Raw genomic sequence first — 20,325 nt, 5'->3', positions numbered from 1 at the left:
CTATCCGTCCAGAGTGATTTCTAAAAGCAAGCTTTGGATCAACCGGATTTCTCCTACCCTCCCCTTCCCCAAAATCCTCAAATGCTCCTCCTGTTTAGCCTTATTGGCCCTAGGCTTCAATGGAGCCCCATGCATTAAGAGGAAGCTCCGGCTGATCAAATGGACGAGGCCCAAAAGGGGATGGATCAAAATCAATGTAGACGGCTCATCTTTGGGGAACCCTGGCCCTTCATGAGGGGATGGAGTGGGCAGGAACAGTGATGGTGATTTTCTGTTCACTTTCACTTGTGGTTTCAGCTTCGGGTCCAACTCTCAAGCCGAGATCAGGGCCATTTGGGAGGGTCTCTCCCATTGTGTGTTGTTGGGTTACTCTAAAGTAGAAATTGAGAGTGACTCCAAAACAATTGTTGATATCCTTGATAGGACCTCATCTCTTCCATGGGCTCTGAGCTACTGGTGGTCCAGGATCAAAAAGATATCAAAGGTGCTGGAGGTCTCCATCTCCCACATTCCCAAAGAAGCCAACACGGTTGCTGATGATTTAGCCAGAAGTGGCAGCGCATCGCAGTCCCGAACCCTCATCAATTCTACTAGAGACTTGCCGGAGATTACCAAAGGGCTCATTTTCCTCGATAGGGTCAGTTTGGGCAACTTGAGGGAGCTCTAATTTTTGTTCAAATTTTTCTATCTTTTCTTCTTACGATAGGTGGACACCCCCCCCCCCCCCTTTTGTATGTGGGTCTGCTCGAATCTCTGATGTAAATTCTTCCTATCAATCAATTTTTGGTTTTTCTAAAAAAATAAAAAATAAAAAAATACTGCAACCAGTAGTTCATGAAATTTTAGCCCCAATGTGGCTGGTATGGTGAATGGCCCGGATCTCACAATCTTCTCTCTCCACCAATTCGCCTTGTGAGTGACTCACAGTTAAGCCAGCTACAAATCAAATGAAAAGATGGTTATTGATTGCCTACCCTCGATTACAAAATAGCCAAATGGAGTGTCCTGAGTTTGAATCATCCATTGGGTTTGCATTGGTTTTGGATTTGGCAAATCTCAAAGTTCCTTCTTTGATAATCAAGCTGCAAATTCATGAATTTCGGAACCAGTAATTAGAATGAATGATCATGTTGAGATGTGGAGCCACGTCTGGACAGGGCCGCTCGACCAGTTAAGTGGGCCGCTCGACCGGTCGAGTGGCCTACTTGACCAGTCGAGGGTTCGCTCGACACAAAGTCCAGTGAGCTGCAGCTTTTTGGGTCCGAGGTGCTCGACCGGTCGAGGCCCATGCTCGACCAGTTAAGGGTCCGCTCGACCAGTCGAGGAGCCTGCTCAACTAGTCGAGGTTACACAGATTCGTTTTGCTGATTTGATATGAACTGCGGAAATTTGAAGCGGTTTCGTAAGAGTGCAAAAGAGAAGTTGCCTAAATTATAAATAGGGGTCCCTAGGGCTATTCTAGGATTAATGGGAGTTATTCAAAAGTGTGAGCAAAGGGTTTTCTCTATACATCTAAAGGGAAAAGGTTAGTATATTGCTTGTAATCTCGTTTTCTTCATAGTAGAAGTTTTGCACCGTGGTTTTTTACCCTTGTTGGGGTTTTTCCATGTATATCTTATCTTGTGGTTTGTTTGGAATGCTTTGATTCTACTTCCAGATTATATTTCTTTCTGTTTATTGTTTATGGGTGAGACCGGAGATTAGATCTCAGTTCACTACGTTGTTGGCGTGCTGCGCAACATGATCATTCATTTCAAAAGCATAGCTTCTATTACTTTTCAGAGAGACTTTCATTTTATGTATTTGCCAACAGGAATTTGGATTTGCCTAATCCATGGATTTTGGGGGTCAGGTTTTAGGGACGAGGAAGATTTTAAATCCATGAATTTCACAAATCCAAAGAGAGAGAACAGTTGATTTAAGACAGCAAGATGGGCAACAAGTTCTCATTTTCACACCATTTAATAACAAAATTTCAGCTAAAAAACACACGGATCTTACACCACTTTCATTGCCACTGCATACACACACTACAACCACTCATAGACAGGAATAGTAGGATTTCTAACATTCCACCCCACATTGTTTAAGAAGCGGTCCTTTTGCCTTTGGCAAGAATGGGTCAATCCGGACCCAAACCAAAGAGAAGATTGAAGCAAGTAGTATAGACCACAGCACAACAATGGTGGGTGTCCTGTTTTGCCTCCCCATCAACCCCTTGAGGAATGGATACAGGTGCACAATCACCCAAAAGGCAAAAAACAGCTTCCCAAACAGTGGGCCCCATGATCCATAGCCATTGTTGATGGCGTCAGATACTCCGGCCACGACGCCGACCATGTTCAATATGATCAATGTGGTTGGTGGGATGAGGAGTGTAGTCCACTTGAATAGGTAGAGATCACCAAACTCAGTGTCGTCGGCTGTCTTGGATGTGACGGTGAAGTTGGTGTCAACTCCTGCGAGGACCTTGAGGAGGCCCTGGAAGACAGCAAACAGGTGAGCTGAGACGCCTCCAATCACCCAAAACTGCTCATTGCGCCACCAATCCTGGATGCTGACACCACTCCACCGAAGCTCAAGAATGCCGGTGGCTATGATGGAGAGGAAGAGGGCCATGAACCATATGCTAGCTAGGTTGGTCAGCTGTAACAAATGAAACTCTTTTGGTGAGAAGAATGCAAAACAAACTACCCTAATGCTTCAAATTTTCAACTAACACTCTCATTGCAACCTATTGATGGTGATGAGTGAGGCCTACCTCTTGCTTGATCTTACTGATGGACCCCACTTATCACCACCATCTGCTTCAATCAAATGATGGTGGATAGGATAAAACCAAGTCATGCTGAGTCGACCAAGTAGTCGAGCCGTCATGCCGAGTCGCTCGATTTCTAGCTGAATCAAGCTGACTTGGCTTATTTTTGAGTCAGAGTTATCAAGTTTTAGAACTATGCACCATCTGCTTCCATAAAATGATGGTGGATACTACTACTTACTGTTGGAATAATAAATTTTCCAGTGAGGAGACAAACGGCCGGGATCGTGCAGTAGGCAAGCAAAGGGATGGAAGTGAATGGGTAGACGATGGTATTGGTGTAAGCCAATCTCTCGAGCCATTTGAGGTTCCCGCCATAGCCATACCAGAGAGGGCAATGCCGGCTGAGGAAGATCTCAACTGACCCAAGAGCCCACCGTAGAACCTGGTGCAACCGATCTGAAAGATTGATTGGAGCTGAACCCTTGAAGGCCGGAAGATCAGGCATGCAGTATACTGATTTCCACCCTCTACAGTGCATCTTGAATCCAGTTAATATGTCCTCCGTCACTGAACCGTAAATCCATCCAATCTGTGTAGAAGAAAGGGTCTTATTATTGGGATTCTCTTCGATGAACTTAAAAGAACAATTCATGATAATCAGAATGGAATAAAACATATGGAAGAAGATGAAATTCAAATTACCTCTTTTCCCCACTCAGTCTTCTCTTCATAGCCGCAGCTGATGACATGAATGGCTTCCTTGATCAGCGATGCCGGGTTTGTCCCTTGAGGAAGGCCACCTTCCTCCATGAGTGTCGATGTAATGAAGACGGGCGACTGGCCGAACCGCTTCTCGAAGTTCTTCTGTGACATGAGTGATGACTTCTCCAGCTCCTCATACCCTTCAAGGCCTTCTTCAATCTCTTCAAGGTCAAATACGGGCGATGATCCTTTCTTGGAATAGTTTGTCATCTTCTTCTTCTTGTTATAGAATCCGGCACCGAAACCTCTTTCTTCCTTCTTTGACTTGTGCTTCCTTGAACGGCCACGGAAGCAGCAGCAGCACCAGGATGGCCAGCAATCACATGTCATCTTGGCCCGCTTCTGACTCGCCGGCGGGTCATAGCCATATAGAGCTTGACGGTTGAAAACGCACCCCGTCCCAACATAAACTGGGCCTTGTATCCCATCTAAGCCTTTCATGTTGATCTACACCATGAAGAAAATGGAGGTGGGTATGGTTAGTTGAGGGAGGTGATGGATGGCCCACCATACAAAACTCGCACTGATAAATGGACTGAAATATAAACCATTGTCAGTTTTTATTTTCACTGATCGATTTGATGGCCACAGATGGGGCTAAGTTTTCTTGATATGTATGATCTTATATCATGGACATTACACTACAGGCCCATTAGATCGACGATCCGGATTCACCCAACACACTGCCATATGTGTAGCGATGAGTTGCAATGTACCAACGCTTGTCTACTGCGAAGATGAACCTGATTGCTTATTCGTCCGAGTCTAGAATGTTGGTTGATGTCTTAAGTCTGTAAATCAATATGTCTGTCGATGACAGGTGCGCAGTTCCCCAACAGAGACTTAGTTGAATCTGATCCGTTTCATCACTATGAGTCGAAACTAGGCCTAACTTGGATGAGTCATCTCCCAACTCACCAGACTCAACTCATGAGGAACGGACGAGTCAATCCAATTTAGCAAGTCTTCAATCCATGAGAGAGATATTATTATTTAAAATAAAAGAAAATTAGTGAAAAAGAAGAAGCAAAGATCTTGATGCTTACATCGAAGAAGACGATGTTGCGATTAGCATACCGATCGTGAAGATCAATGCCGTCGAACCTCTGAGGGAATTGTACATAGCAAAGCTTCTTCCCCAACTGAGGATCCATCAGAAAACACATAGCTTCCCTAACGGCCTTGCTGTTGTTGACGTAGTGATCACAATCAAGATTCAACATGAAAGGTGCATTTGTGAGAACTGCCGAAACTCGGATCTGTGATCACATATGAAAATGAATAACAGCACTCCATCAACACCGATGGTTTATGCTAATGCATGCTTTTCTAAGTCAAGAAAGCTACTCACCAGAGCATTCATAGCACCAGCTTTCTTATGGTGCTGGTAACCCGGTCGCTTCTCACGCGAGACGTAAACAAGCCGAGGCAGCTCTTTCCCTTCCACATCGAGCGCGCCGGCACTTCCCAAGTAAACCTGTGTAGTGATCAACAAACGGCGATTATCGGATATCCTAATTAACCATTGAAGAGGATGGTCACACCCCAAATACCCCACTGATTCATCCTCACCATAGGACCAATGGATATGTTTGTTGAATCTTGCTGGTAATTTACATTCAATATCCAAAACAAAGCTATTGATCTGATGGTTGGGATCTTATGATCAGTGCAGCTGTTAGCCCATCCAAGGAGATTATCCCATGGATTGAACAGTCCGAGTGTACACTGATGATCCAGATGGTCGAGGTAATTGTACAGTAGGCCTTAGTGGATTGGACGGCCCAGATTAATACTGAGAAAGCTTGGGGGTGTTTTCATCATACCTGAATCATGCCGGGATGATCACGAGTGTTGTTTCCAGGCCATGGAGTTCCATCCTGCATCACCCAACCTTCCTCTGGTTTCTTCTGAGCCTTTGCCACCAGTGCATTAATCCTCACCTTGAACTCCTCGTATTCTCTCTACAATTCAGACCATGCACAAAATCACATGAGAAGAAAACCCAGAATTTAATGTTCAATGAAGATCAGGCCCATTGATCAGTGTCCAAACGATGAGGAGAGAAGAAGGTTTGCTCTTCTTGACCATAGGATTTTCTTGGGTTTTTCTCATCATTTTCTTATACTTTTCTTGTGTTTTCTCCATTTTATTGGAGATGGGTTACTGACCCCCTGCTTTAGACTCCAATCCACCATCCTAATAGTTGGATCTTTGATCATGTTTTGATCCTTTTACTCCAAAGGTTGAAGACTGATTTTAAAAATAAATATTATTTTTAATATAAACATAATTAAAACAGTTTTAAACATCTTAATTGGCAAGACATTGATGGTCAGATCAAGAGGGCCTTGCTGCCATGAATCCAACATTCCTTAGCATTCTAGCAACCACCACACTAAATTCAGACTCATATTAGTCATTTTTTAAGGATTCTCTAACATACTCTGTATGCGCAGCTTAAGGGTTTGTTGGAGAGTGCATTTCGTGGTAATTGATATGAATCAGTCAAGTTGGTGCGTTTGGGATAGTGTATTTGGTCTGAATTGGAATCCCATTCACACCAAATACACCAAAATCCTCTTGTTTTTAGAACACACCAAAACCCTCTAATTTCAGTTGTCATGGAATCCAATGCATATCAAATACCCCTAGGTAAATCCAACTTATGTCCGGCTCTATTGCTCACTGGTAGACAAAACGTAGTTGGACCCTGAATCCAACTTAGGTCCGGCTCTGTGGCTCAGTGGTAAATGGATTATGTTTTAACACTGAAATCATGGAATCAAGTGCACATGTAAGTGTGGGCGTGGTTGAAAAAAAAAAAAAAAAATTTTAAAAAAAGAAAGAAAAGAAAGAGAGATGAATCTAACTTGCAAATGGTGACAATGAGATGCACTCATGGTGTGCCCCATATGTTACAACGGTCATTTGGGTGTGTGGCAACACGATAAGTCTTCTCCCCCCATGCGCACGTTAGCATAATCCTCATGTAGAAAACGATCAACTTACTTTCATGGCTCTCCTCTCCTTCACAAAGCTAGGCTGCACCTTATCCTTCAGATAATCAATCTTCTGTGAAAAATAGAACTCCGGCGCCCTCGGTTCAATGCTATACTTCTTGCAGAACGGTACCCACCTCCTTGCGAACTCAGCTGTCTCCGACAATGTGTCAAACAATAGCATCGACGCTCCGTCGTCTGACACGTAGCAGCTCACCTTCTCAACTGGGTAATCAACGGCCAGGATCGAGAGGACCGTGTTTGCGGTAATGATCGGTGGTTCCTTAAGAGGGTCAACCGTACTCACAAAGAAGTCGACTGGCAACAGACGGCTGGGCTCGCCTTCGCGCTCGAACCGCATCGATAGACGGTCCAGATACGTCTGGCGGGTGATAGGGAACCATTTGGGGAACTGATCGAGGATCCAGGAGAAGGCGAACCAGATCTCGCAAATGACGGAAATGAGCCAGAGAGGGTAGGCGTCCATTGCAGGAGTCATGACCCGGAAATGTAAGAAGAAGCCGAGGATGACAAGGCGGAGGACGATGACGATGCGGTATGGATTTATCTTGCTGGAAGGGATTGGGACCTTTCTCCACAGGGGTTGCCGAGCTTCGGCCATCCTGCAAAAACGGTGCATGGAAGGGTAAATTGGTCATTTCCCGATATCATAGGGACTTGCAACGAAGAGATTGTTACGTTGAGCCTAGACACGTATTGACGCAGGGGTGCATACGGTTCGGTTCGGTTCTGGGGTGAAACTAGAACCGAAACCGGACCGTTTGCACTCTAAGACCGAATTGAAACTGGACTGTAAAAAATTGGTTTGATTCCGTTCAGTTATGTGGTTTTGGGCTTTTTATAATCCAACCTGATTGTATAAATATTTTTATAATCCAGCCTAAGTTTTTCTACTGAAAATTTTCACATAGAGTAATCTTGTTATGGTTTGTTTTTATGACTCGTTCGTGTTTCCAAAATGATTTTGCTGCCATGTCTTTTTCTGAACCATTCGAAATAAATAATATAGTATTTTATATTTTTAAAAAATAAATCTTAAATATTTATTAACCAAAGAGTCCAATTCTAGATTGGGTTCTATGGTTGAATTCGGTTCTACATAAGCTCAGACTGAGAGCTGAACTGAACTGAACAGTTCTTTAATTTCCAGAACAGGTGCACTTCAAAACTGGACCAAACTATATAGTCTGGTTGGCTTCAGTCCCGCTTACCGGTTCTACCCGTTCGCATGTACTCCTAATATTGAGTAACTAGACTATAGGGATGTCAATCGATCTCAGACTCGGTAGTTACCCCTCCAGCACTGATATCTCGGTACTGATCGGTGCTATGAGCCCACCGTAATCTATATGTTTTATCCACTTTGTCCATCCATTTTACCATATCATTTTAGGTTATGAGCTCAAAGATGGGGGTAGATCGTTTGACCACACAGGAAACAGTGGTGATTGAACGCCCACCACAAAAACCTCCATAGGACCCACTGTAATGTTTATTTGTCATCCAACACAAATGTCCGCTTGTTACAAAACTTTTGTGGCCCCCAATAAATTTTTAACAGTGGGCGTTCAATCACCACTATTTCCTGTGGTGTGGTCCACCTGAGATTTTGATCCGCCTCATTTTTGGGCTCATGCCATAAAATGTTTTGCCAAAATGGATGGGTTGCATGGATGAAACACATACATCATGGTGGGACCCAAGTAGCTTTTGGAGCACCAACCAGTAACAGCGACCTGGTACTGGAGGGGTAAGTAGCGAATCCAAATCCCCGTCAACCAGTCCAAGCCCACAAGGTAAAACCCAGGCCCGATCCTGGCCAGTAAAAGCATACATGCCCGAGGCTGACCACCCGCTTTTGTACAATGTATGGCTGTTGATTAAGGTGTGCCCAACCATGCATGATATATGACAAAAATATCCTTGAAACCCTAAACTGTCTGGGCCAGGACAAGCTCGGGCTGGACCGATGGCCTCTTGTAAACGTACCGAGGCCACCTTGATCAATATATGGAAATAAGTTTAGGACGGGCCAGGCCTACGGACCCAGTTTGTCATTTGAAGCCCAATACGAAGCAGGCAAGGCCGAGAAGCCGGCGGGCCAGCCTAGCCCATTGGCAGCCCTGTAGGAGGTAGGTAGGTTGATGTAGCAAGGTATGGCGGGAGCGGTGTCTCTATAACAACCGGTTGTTTGCAAGGGCCTTTCCAAATATGAAGTGAGGTGTTCTTGAAGGGATCGGATTAGGTGCGGCCTCGGCCTCACCCAACACGGTACGGTCCTAACGTGGGGCCCATATTAATGTATGTTTTGTATATCCACACCGTCTATGCGTTTTTTTCAGCTCGTTTTAGACCTGATCCCAAAAATGAATCAGATTCAAACTCAGATGGACGACACCATTCGAAACAGTGGTGATTGAACAGTGACCACTAAAAACTTCCTAGGCCTCACCGTAATGTTTATTTTCCATCCAACCTGTTGATAAGGTCACACAGACCTCAATTAATGGAAGAAACAAATATTATCTTGATCCAAAACTTTTGTGGCCCATAAGAAGTTTTTAATGGTCAGTTACCACTATTTCCTGTGGTGTGATACACCTGAGATTTGGATTTACTCCATTTTTCGATTTATATCCTAAAATGATCTAAAACAACAGATGGACGGCGCAGATAAACAATATATACATCAAGGTGGGCCCCACAATTAGGGTTGCACCATGTTGGGTGAAGCTGGGGCCGCACCTAATCCGCTCCCGTTCTCGAACGGTCCAGCACAGAACATGCACCAAAATGTCGTGTGTACCGTACACCGGTCAGCTATTCAGAGATATATATATATATATATATATATATATATAGAGAGAGAGAGAGAGAGAGAGAGAGAGAGAGAGAGAGAGATCATACAAGATGTCATCTTCCTCTTCATGTTCGTTTCCTCCATCTTCCTTACTCACCAACCCTTTCTTCTCTTGCCGGGCTTTCCATTTCTCCACTCTCTCCTTCCACTCCACGTTCCCATAACCATCCTTATCACCATCCAAATCCTTACCAGCAACTGCAGTAACCCAAAAAGAAAATTGAAAATCCATGGCTACGATGATTAGAAATTCACTTTCTAAATATTAAAGATTCCGATCTTGTATTACCACTTCCAGCAAATGATGAGAAAGCCGGGCCGTTGGGGTGCCGGTTGTGGATTTCATCGCCATTCTCCTGCCAAAATCAAAATTTTAGGATGACGCTTGATCTACATACAAAAACCAAATTCTAATTGTTTGATTGACACAGCGGCGGTACAGATAGACCGTGCTTTCATGTATCATGAACAATTCATCATATGGGCTCCAGTGGCCATGCCCCATTATCTCCCCTACCAGATGATCCTAGCCACCCAAATAATACCCATGGTCCACTATATGAACGGTTTAGATCCACAAAATGAGGGCCCAAGTGTTCAGATTGTTGGCCAGATCAAATCCTCCATGGAACATTGTGGGGATCTTAGTTCATATGAAAAAAAAAAATGGCCATTTAAGTGTAATTACCGAGTGATTAGTGACAACATTATTATATTCATTGGTTTCTTGATGGATCTTAGTCTTGAATTCGTCTTCGAAATCATCCACATCGCCCGATTCTTCTTCATCTCCAGCGACCCTCGGACAACCTGGAAACATAATCTGATGAGCTACTACATGCAAAGATGGGTTGCAACACATGGATCGACATGGAGGAAAATCAGCACCATTTGATTAAAATGCATAGAATAAAAACCTGAATTTAATGAATGATCCTAACTTTCTGAGCAATTGATCAAATGGATTGAACATCGACAAGTGCTAGGATTAGCCATTGGACCGTCCAATTAAACTCCACCCTTTTTATAATATAAAATCAGCTCATCATGAAGAAACTCAAAAGATCAATACACTGATTTTGAGTTAAGGAATTCAAGTCTAATTAGAATGGGGATTTATAATCTGAGTTCACAGTTACCACTAACAAGATCATTTTGATTATATTAATATGATTAATTATAATTAAGGGTGCATTTGGTTGCACTATATTAGAATAATTAATCATGATATTTGGTGCAACCAAACGCACCCTAAGCTAGTATTTGGAGAGAGAAAAAGATAGAGAGAACCTTTGTGACGCTTGTAACGGGTGTTGCATTGAGGGCAGCACTGGTGCCCTTCACTTCTTTCATATTCATAACAAGGCTGGCAGACTGGGAATCCACACTCGTAACAAGCTACGAACAGATCACTATTTTCTTTGAGCCCGATCTCGTCACCGCAAACACCACAGATCTTCGCCGGATGGCGGGGCTGCGACTTAGGCTGACAATTATGCATTCAAAACAATTCACATAAGTCCATTGATGAGGAATGCGACATTAGTAAGTGGTTTTGATTTTCATGTTGATGATGATGATGGTTATGACCAAATGCAAAAGTGGTAGGGACCACATATGTGAATAACACCATAAACATTCCCTGGACCAAAAATCATACTGGTACAACCATCAGGTGGGCCCGAGAAATGAACAATTAAAAATTATACATATTCAACGTACACACGTGATTACTTGATTAGTGGACATTTTTTACTTTCGCCCAAGGCGGATTTACAGTGACCCACATGAAGGATGGTCCAGATTTCATACACATGTACCAAAATCACATTTCCAATCAAACACCTTGGGTGGATTGTGCAAGCAATGCCATCAAATTTCATGAAATCTCCAAAATAGACTAATCATGGGATATCAACGTAGAGAAGAATGATGAATCTATGAGTCTACCTCTTCATGAGCAGGCAAGACATGCAGCTCGTTACGTCGATGAGAACCAGCGACCAAGCCGGAGTTCGGGACCGACATGGCCGGCCCGGCAGAGGAAGAAGGAGTAGGAGTTGGTGGTGGGGATTCTTAGAAAGATAGAAATGTGGAGTGTTAGCTTTTATCAATGGTGAGATGAAAGAGAGAGGGAGAGAGAAAGATATGGCTTCTTTACCTACTTGGGAGGTGAGGGGTCGCGTGTTTGAGTCGAACAGACGTTAATGAAATGGACGGTTGGATCTGATCTACCACCAACATAAGCTCTGGCTCCTCTGTGAATCGTGTGTGTGGCATAGCTTAGAAATTAAGGCGTCGTAGCTAACATGACATGCACGCTTCCATTCGACCAAACGCCTTTGCATGTGCACAAAACACAGTAATCTCCATGTACCATGTGCCTGGTAGTTAAGAAACTCGCGATATGAGATGGGATTACGAGATGCGCAATTTCTCATGATTATTTCAGTATATTTTGATTTTTTTTTTGGTTTGTGTAATGTGTAATGTGTACCCTACACGTGGCACATTTTTGTGATGATCTGAACCTGGCAACCTGAGGACTCCGGTTTTGATTAGTACATGCCCAAAAAATGGAATGGACCATCTTAACCTTCTAATAAGAACTTTTTCTCGGATGCCACGTCTGCAATTGGTAGGAACGCCTCATCAATGAGAATAACTTTGAAAATCTCACTTAAAATTGCAGACGTGGCACATAAATAATTTAAATTAAACTGTCCAAATTATGGATCCAATTTAGATGTGCCATCCACCAAAAATATACAATTATTTGGTCATCTGAGTGTTGGATAAGTTGACATTTATCAGACGGTTGAAATAGTTTTGAAAAACAAGTGTCTACGAATCAGAGGTTAGGATTGATCAACTAATGTGATTTTGGGTATGTGAATTAACTACAGTGGCTTACACAATTTAGTCGGTTTAAATTGATCTGATGTAAGTCACGTGTACTATTCCTGAGTGCCTGCGTATCATGCCCTGACAGAGTATCAAATAACTTTCCACCCTCAATATCATTAGGATTTTTCGTGTAATGAAAGCCATGGCCCTATAAACTACTTTGATAAAAATAATGCTTTGATTAACGACTTTTTCCACATTTTTACAAACGATTGATGAAACCTTCCCATACAACAGTTGCATTTAGATCTGTTGGCATTCATATCATCTATCCGAACCGTCCATTAGGTACAGTCTCCTCTTATTCTTCAACCGGGCAAAACATCATAGCAATCAGATCATCCTAAGCATCCTCGACTGAGCCTATCTTATCCAAACAAGTTTATACTTCCATTTTTCATGACACTGTATGGATGCTTGGATCATCTATTTAGATATATTTTTTTATGGAAGCCAACAAGGAGTGTATGGACGTAATGGACGGTCCAGATAGATGATGCAGTTTCCACTGAACCCAAATGAAACTATATGCATGGAAATGTTCCAATGCACGTAGCCCACTAGATCAATTACTAGGATATAAGGGGAAATTTGAGCGCTAGGCCGCACGCGTGTACAAGGTACACGCCACTAGATGTGTCCGTATGGAACGTGCGAGTGAGATCCAAGCCACCCATCTGATGAGTCCAGTTGCTTTAATTCTCTGGCAGAAAAATCAGGCTCGTTAGATCATCATATGGGGCACAACTTTCAGAAGAAGTGAACAGATGAACAAAGCGTGTTCGATGGAAACCGACCTTTTCTAACATTCTGATCTATTCGACATGGAAACCGGCCTGATTTCTGGGCCAAGAGATCGATAGGTGGGAGCCACATGATGGATGGCCTGGATCTCGTACCTGTGTTCGATGGTTTCAGATGTGATGGCTCAAACCGAACACGTGCGAAACCTTGACTTTAACCGTTCGTTGAGGTGGTCCGCACTTGTATGCAGAATCTGGTAATTGAACAATTTCTCCCAACCGTTCATTCCCTTTGAAAACGTGCAACCCACTTGATCAGAGCACTTGATTTTTTCGACAAGGCATCAACATGATGGGACCCTCCTGATAAGAAGCTTGAATCTTTCACACGTTCACCACGTGTTACGTGTGAAAGTTTAATAGCATTCCTCTCCACACGCAGTAACAAAAGGGTCCACAGGCAACAAGATGATGACGTCAGGAAAATAAGGCCATAAACAAACAAGTGGGCCCACCGACTCTAATGCAATCTTCTCGAAGTTTGTAATTGATTCCATACGCGAACGGTAGCCCTGCCCATCCACACGCAGGCACACGTGCCGATGCAGAACAAGTATGCGAGATCAGATCTTCCCATCAGGTGGCTACATTGTTTAGATCATCTGGCCTAAAAATCAGGTCATTTAACAGCTCATGCGGGCCACAACATGCATAACAAATGGACGTTTAAAAAAAATTCAACCGTCACTTTTCTTTTTAGATTGTGACCCACCTTAGTGAAACTGCCGGATTTTTAAGAAAGTAGATCTTAAGCATTATTGCCAACTATATGGAAGGCTCAGATCTCGCGTAACTGTTCCATGCGGGCACTTGTGCCTGCATGTGGTTGGCAGTGCTCCACACCACACGTGTCGAATTAGCCTTTTCTAAGCTGGCGGATCCCTACCCACCAGTGTTGGACACTTGATGCTGATCATGTGGGAAGTTACCTTGAAAGGCATTTTTCTCTGTGATTTTTGGACCGTTGATCTAAGTAGGCCACCATGTGGAGGCTAACCGAAATTTGTAACCGTCCGATGATCTGAAATCTTTGACTGCAGTCTCACTGTGTATGCGCAGTATTGTATATTCCATCCAAACGTTTTGACCATTCAGGTGGCATTGATTAGATGGCTAGGATAGTTTATAGCAGTGATTTCTTGGCTCTGGCCCATCATGGTGATGGCTCACTAAAACAAAGGGCCCAAAGAATGTATAAGCATGCCAAATGTGAAGTGGAGATGATGGGGGTACTATGAGTATGATCAGCACTCGGTTAGGTAACTCTTGCTCGGGTGGTAGACTCTCGGGGGTTTCAACACCCGGTCAGGGGTTCCAGAAATCCCACTACGGCGTGCGTGTAAAAAAAAAAAACGTACAATCATCACAGTACAAACAGTTGTGGAATTTGATGATCATCGACTCCAGTACATGCATTGTATCCAACGCTCTTAGATCACATGAGGCTACTTACTAAGTTGTTGTTTTTTTTTTTTTTGTCATTATTATCCTAAACACGCATTCACATGTGACAGTGGAATTTCACTGCGATGGATACTCAACCCATAAGTTTCAACACATAGGTCATGGATTCTAACACCCATTGCTCTGTGTGTGTCTGGTTGTGAGTGTGTGCTGAGAAAAATAAAATATAAAAGATAAAAGCTATTTATTAAGTTTAAGTGATTAAGTAAATTTAAGTAAGAAAGTTATTTATAACTGATGTTAAATTGAACTTATTTATTTTTATTCTGAATAATTCAATTGAAGGCTCCAATCAATTAAATAAATAAATTTTATCTGATATTCAATTTTATTCATGAATTATTCTATATAAACAATTTATTAATATGAGTATATTTTTTAACTAATAATAATTTTAACTTAAATGCATCATGTTCCTACTTCAGGTCAAATTATATTCGATGGAAAGAGTCTATAAAAATAGTATTGGGTATTCAATTAAAGGCCTCAATCGATTAAATTAATAATTTTTTTTCTTCCGTTATTCAATTTTATCAATGAATTGTTCTATATAAACAATTTGCTAATGTAAGTATATTTTTTAATTAGTAACAATTTCAACTCAAATGTATTATATTCCTGCCTTAACCAGGTCGAATTATATTTAATGGAAAGAGTGTATAAAGATAGTACCGGGGTGCTGGCAACTGTATTTTGCCTTAAAAAAATTAAAGCATCTAAAACCATATGAAAATGCTATTGAATCAGAGATTAATTGTTACTATGCATAGTCCAAATCTAACAGTATGTGTCACAAAATCTGAAACATTTGATTTATGAAACAATGAGGAGCGAGATACCTAATGTGGATAAGGCCAAAGTTTTTTTTGACTAAAATGGGAAACCAATTCAAGAAATCAGATAAGGCTGAAATGGACTTCTTACTGAATAAATCAACTCACTCATCCTATAATAAAAAAGAAAACATTCATGGGTACATTGTAGAGCAGATCGAAGTGGTATCTAAGATCTGCTCTTTGGGCCTTGAAATCAATGATGATCAATTTTTTCACTTGGTCATGAGCAACTTACCTCTTCAATACAGTACGTTCCTGGTGAATTGTAATACATTAAAGGATAAATAGTCGTTAAATGAATTAATGTCTTAGTACATCTAAGAGGATGAAAGGTTCAAGACAATAGACAAGGCACAAAATGTTAATCTAGTAACCTCAAGTCATGGATGTGGACATGATGGTGAAAAAAGAAAATTTAGTTCTGATAAGGAATCCTCATGTCCTCCAAGTCCTTTGATTGGTAATTAACCAAAGAATGGATCAAGTCATAAGTGGGCTAAAAAGAATAATTGATTCATTTATAAAAAGTCGGGTCATCAAAAGAAAGACTGCATAAAGTACAAGCAGTGGCTCGTAAGGAATGATAACAATTCTATTATGGTATATTTTAAATCTAATCTAACTAATGTATTGGTAGACTCTTGATAGATTCAAGAACAACTATTCACATCCATACTTCTATGCAAGATTTTCTATAAATTCGGCCACCAACTGATACAGAATGCTCAATATATGTTAGCAATGGTATTAAAGTTAATGTGAAGTTAGTCGTAGTCTGTGGGCTTAGATTAGGGTTAAATCATTTATTGGATCTATTTGATACATTTCTTGTGTCTTTTATACGGCATGATTTAGTTTCTATTTCTTGTTTAAATAAATCAAGATATTCTTTCATATTTGAAAATAAAAAATTGAGTATTTACTTTGATTCAATTATTATCGACACTAGTTTTATGGTGAACAACTCATATGAATTAGACTTGAATAGTTCACATGGCTATAATGTAAATGCTCTGCATGAAAATAAAGTAGTTAGTATCTAAGCAAAAATTTGACTATAAAAATTCATTCATGTTGTGACACAGGTGATTAAGCCATATCTCTCATAAGAGATTGAAAAAGCTAGTGCGGAAAGGAATTCGTCATTATCTAAATTTCTTCGACTATAAAGCATGTGTTGATTATATTACAGGTAAATAGACCAGAATTAGAAAGAAATGTGCAAATATGAGTGTATGACTCTTAGAAGTGATACATATGAACATTTGTGTCCATTCCCTACTGCATCTTCGAGTGGACATAAATATTTCATCACTCATATATGATTACTTTCGTTTTGGGTACCTTTATCTTATAAATGAAAAATCAAATGCCCTGAACACAAATATTTCATCACTTTTATGATAAGCAATTTGACATTGTCAGAATCTCCATAAGGTGACGCGATCAAAACTGTCGTTCATATCCTTAACAAGTTACCTAACAAGGTTGTAAGCAAAACCCCTTTTTGAGCTATAGAACATGAGAAAACCAAATCTTCGATATCTTCATATTTGAGAATGTCCTACTAAGGCCAAAGTTTATAACCTGCATGAAAGAAAGCTCGATTGTAGAACCATAAGTTGTTTTTTTATAGGATTCATAGAAAGGTCAAAAGGTTATCGATTCTATTGTCATTCTCAATCCATCATGATTATTGAGAATGAGAATGTCATATTCATTAAGGATATTGAAAATAGTGAGAGCATGAACATTAAAAAAATTTTATTTGAGGAAGAGCATGTTGTAGCTCCCGTCACAATCACTTCGGGCCATGTGGGGACAAATCCTGCAGTTGACCCTATATTTACCGCATATCACCAAAATGAACCTCGTATATAACCTACTGGGGAAGGAAATAAAAATCACACTTAAGAGGACGAGCCATCAAAAATATCTAAAAGAGAGAGGAGGCATACGATTCCAGATGATTACATTATATACTTGCAAGAGCACGAGATTGGCATAGGAGTGGAAAATGATCCTGAATCTTTTTTATAAGCCAAACAAACTACTAACTCATCTCGATGGATTGATGTCATAAAAGATGAGTTGAAATTTATGAAGAACAATAAAGTATAGGATCTTATTGAGTTATCCCAAGGAATAAAGCTGATTGATTGTAAATGAGTGTTTAGAAACAAACGGGATTCCAAAAATAATGTCGACAGATATAAAGCCAAACTTGTTGTCAAGGGTTTTAACCAACGTGAAGGCATTAACTTTAAGGAGAAATTATCACCAGTATCTAAAAAAGATACATTTAGAATCATAATGGCTCTTGTGGCTCATATGGATTTGGAACTACATCAAATAGATGTAAAGAGTGTATTTCTCAATGGAGATCTACATAAGAATGTATACATGTTGTAACCTGAAGGTTTTGCAACCTATGGCTTAGAACATATAGTTTGTAAACTCAAAATATCCATCTATGGATTGAAACAGCCATCGCGACAATGGTACCTAAAGTTTCATAAAGTGATTTCCTGATATGGTTTGTAGAAAACACTACAGATGTGTGTATCTATGTCAAGATCATTGGGAGCAAGTTTTTCATATTAGTTTTGTATGGTGATGACATTTTGTTAGCTAACAGTAACATTAGAATGATGAGAGATACCAAAAAATTCATATCTCAAAAGTTTGAGATAAAAGATCTTGGTGACGCCTCTTATGTCATTGGCATTGAGATACTTATGACAGATCACGCGGACTTCTTAGCCAGTCATAGAAGGCCTATATCGATATGGTACTCGAAAGGTATGGCATATAAAACTGTGCTCTTGGACAATCACCCATTGTAAAGGATAATAAATTCAACCAGTTCCAGTGTCTTAAAAATAATTTGGAAAAGAATTGAATGAAGGATTTTTCGTACATATCAGTAGTATGGATCATTATTCAACCAAATCCAAAATATTTGTTTAAAGTGGAAGGTTTTCTGTTTGAATCTAAAAGAGCTTGATGAAGAATTTGGACATCCTTTGAGGCTTTAGGACACGGTTTTGCATCACTGCATCGACATGACAAGTGTAACCGAAATTGATTAGTCTTGTTCACAAATTTTGTCCCACATAAACTACACACAATCTTTGTTCTTCTAGACCTTTGTGGCGATTCAACTAAAGAAGCGTAATCTCATATGTTGGTCGATGAGTCAAATGACGACATATCTACACTTAATTTTTTTATATAAAAAACTACCTTATTTCTTTTACATCTGACTGAATTATAGAATTATATATATATATATATATATATATATATATATATATATATATATATATATATATAAAATAAGTAAATAAATATCACAGTCTTACAGACTCACATTGCACCACTTTCAAGTTTCAAGTTAAATGATATTATATAGCATTCAAGTTTCAACAAAAAAGAAAATAATTGATAAACGCCTTTATGTTGTTGTTATTGCAGGTAAAGTCTTGTCTTGAATCTAGATTTCTTCATCTTCTTCACCGTTAATATTATCTCCTCCTCATATCAAACGCAACAAATCTTCTGTATAAATTAATGCTTCAATTATTTTTTATGAAAGTAGGTTTCGATACTTGCTCACAACCCTACTCCCCATGCTAAATACGGATTCTGATGTCACTGTTGAAATTGGTATTAATAATATGTCCAGTTCCATCACAGATAATGTAGAATATTTTGATTCACTGACCATCGTCTTCCACCACTCCAAAACATAAAAGTCGGATCGCTTTATGATTGGCTCTTTCAGGTACAATTCTAACTCGGATTCCTTAGTCTGAACTCTTATTTATTCTTGTGTTAAGTAAGATATGTATTCATTTAGCACATCATCATCAACTGTTATAAAAATATCTTTATCTCTACCTTCTGTAACACATGTTGTAGGTAAAGTAGTAACATACGAACTATACAAATCTTCGAGTGCTTGACAAACCTTGAAATCTCCATTACCGCTCTTTCAAAAGAATAAATCTTCATAAAAATAAATTTCACTAAGCCCATATTACAATAAGGATCAAGAGCACTTGCTAAGGACATTAACAAATGACATTCGTCCCAGTATTTTCCAAACTTCATTTGTATACTAATTGTCATCTGTCATATAAAATCTAGACCCACACTAGCATTTTTTGTAGAACATCCTTTATCTTCCAAAGAGATAAAAGAAACAGATTCGCATTTGAATACTTATTTTCAAAAAAAATCTTCATGCAGTCATAAAATTTTTTGAAAAAGTTGTAAACTTATTTTGTTTTGGTCCAATCATCTACGCTCAGCAACTAAGAATACATTATGTCACACGCCACATATTCAGAAAATGCAATCTCTAATTCCATTGTCATATCTAACATTTCATAAGTCGAGTTCCAACGTATACACATATCTAACTTCAACGTTTTTTTAGATGGTTCATTCAAACGTTGGATGATTCATAACATGCCAACTAACAGGGTTATCAACTAGTATAAACAACATCATGTTCTCATACTTCTCAACATACAATTCAGAATCTCCTAGCAAGAGAGGCTAACAATATCATGAATAAAGTGCATGTGTGTTATGTGGGTTAGTAAGGAAGTTAAGCACTTCCTACATCTCATAGAACCAAAATACACAAGAATTAATCAATCATATATGCTATAAGGCAACGTCATATGAGAAATCAAGCAAGACATACACATGTAATCATTCGTTTGTACCAAACCAAGTGAAAGGCAAGAACAACATTATATGAGAAAATTAAACAAGACATACAATTGCATGAAATTCCAACAAACCAAACAATTCCTAGGTTTTCTCTAAATTCTCTAAATGCATCATCCAAACAAACAAAATCATTAGACTCATATTACAATTGGTGCTAGGCCAC

The 20,325-nt window shown here is 40.0% G+C and overlaps 1 protein-coding gene across 1 annotated transcript; it reads right to left on the bottom strand.

The window, feature by feature from the left end:
- Nucleotides 1-1,932: 1,932 nt before the first annotated feature.
- On the bottom strand, nt 1,933-11,508 carry LOC131245795 (cellulose synthase A catalytic subunit 4 [UDP-forming]). The gene is made up of 12 exons (XM_058245499.1): nt 11,357-11,508; nt 10,697-10,892; nt 10,095-10,216; nt 9,696-9,762; nt 9,454-9,604; nt 6,536-7,148; nt 5,350-5,487; nt 4,875-5,000; nt 4,570-4,782; nt 3,464-3,970; nt 3,000-3,350; nt 1,933-2,646 (listed from the first exon to the last, which is right to left on the bottom strand). The coding sequence occupies exons 1-12, from the start codon at nt 11,432-11,434 to the stop codon at nt 2,065-2,067; spliced, it is 3,144 nt and encodes a 1,047-aa protein (XP_058101482.1). The 5' UTR covers nt 11,435-11,508; the 3' UTR covers nt 1,933-2,064.
- Between the last annotated feature and the right edge of the window lie 8,817 nt (nt 11,509-20,325).

The sequence above is a fragment of the Magnolia sinica genome, chromosome 5 (assembly GCF_029962835.1).
Source record: "Magnolia sinica isolate HGM2019 chromosome 5, MsV1, whole genome shotgun sequence".
Taxonomy (NCBI): domain Eukaryota; kingdom Viridiplantae; phylum Streptophyta; class Magnoliopsida; order Magnoliales; family Magnoliaceae; genus Magnolia; species Magnolia sinica.
This window is presented reverse-complemented; position numbering and strand designations above follow the sequence as displayed.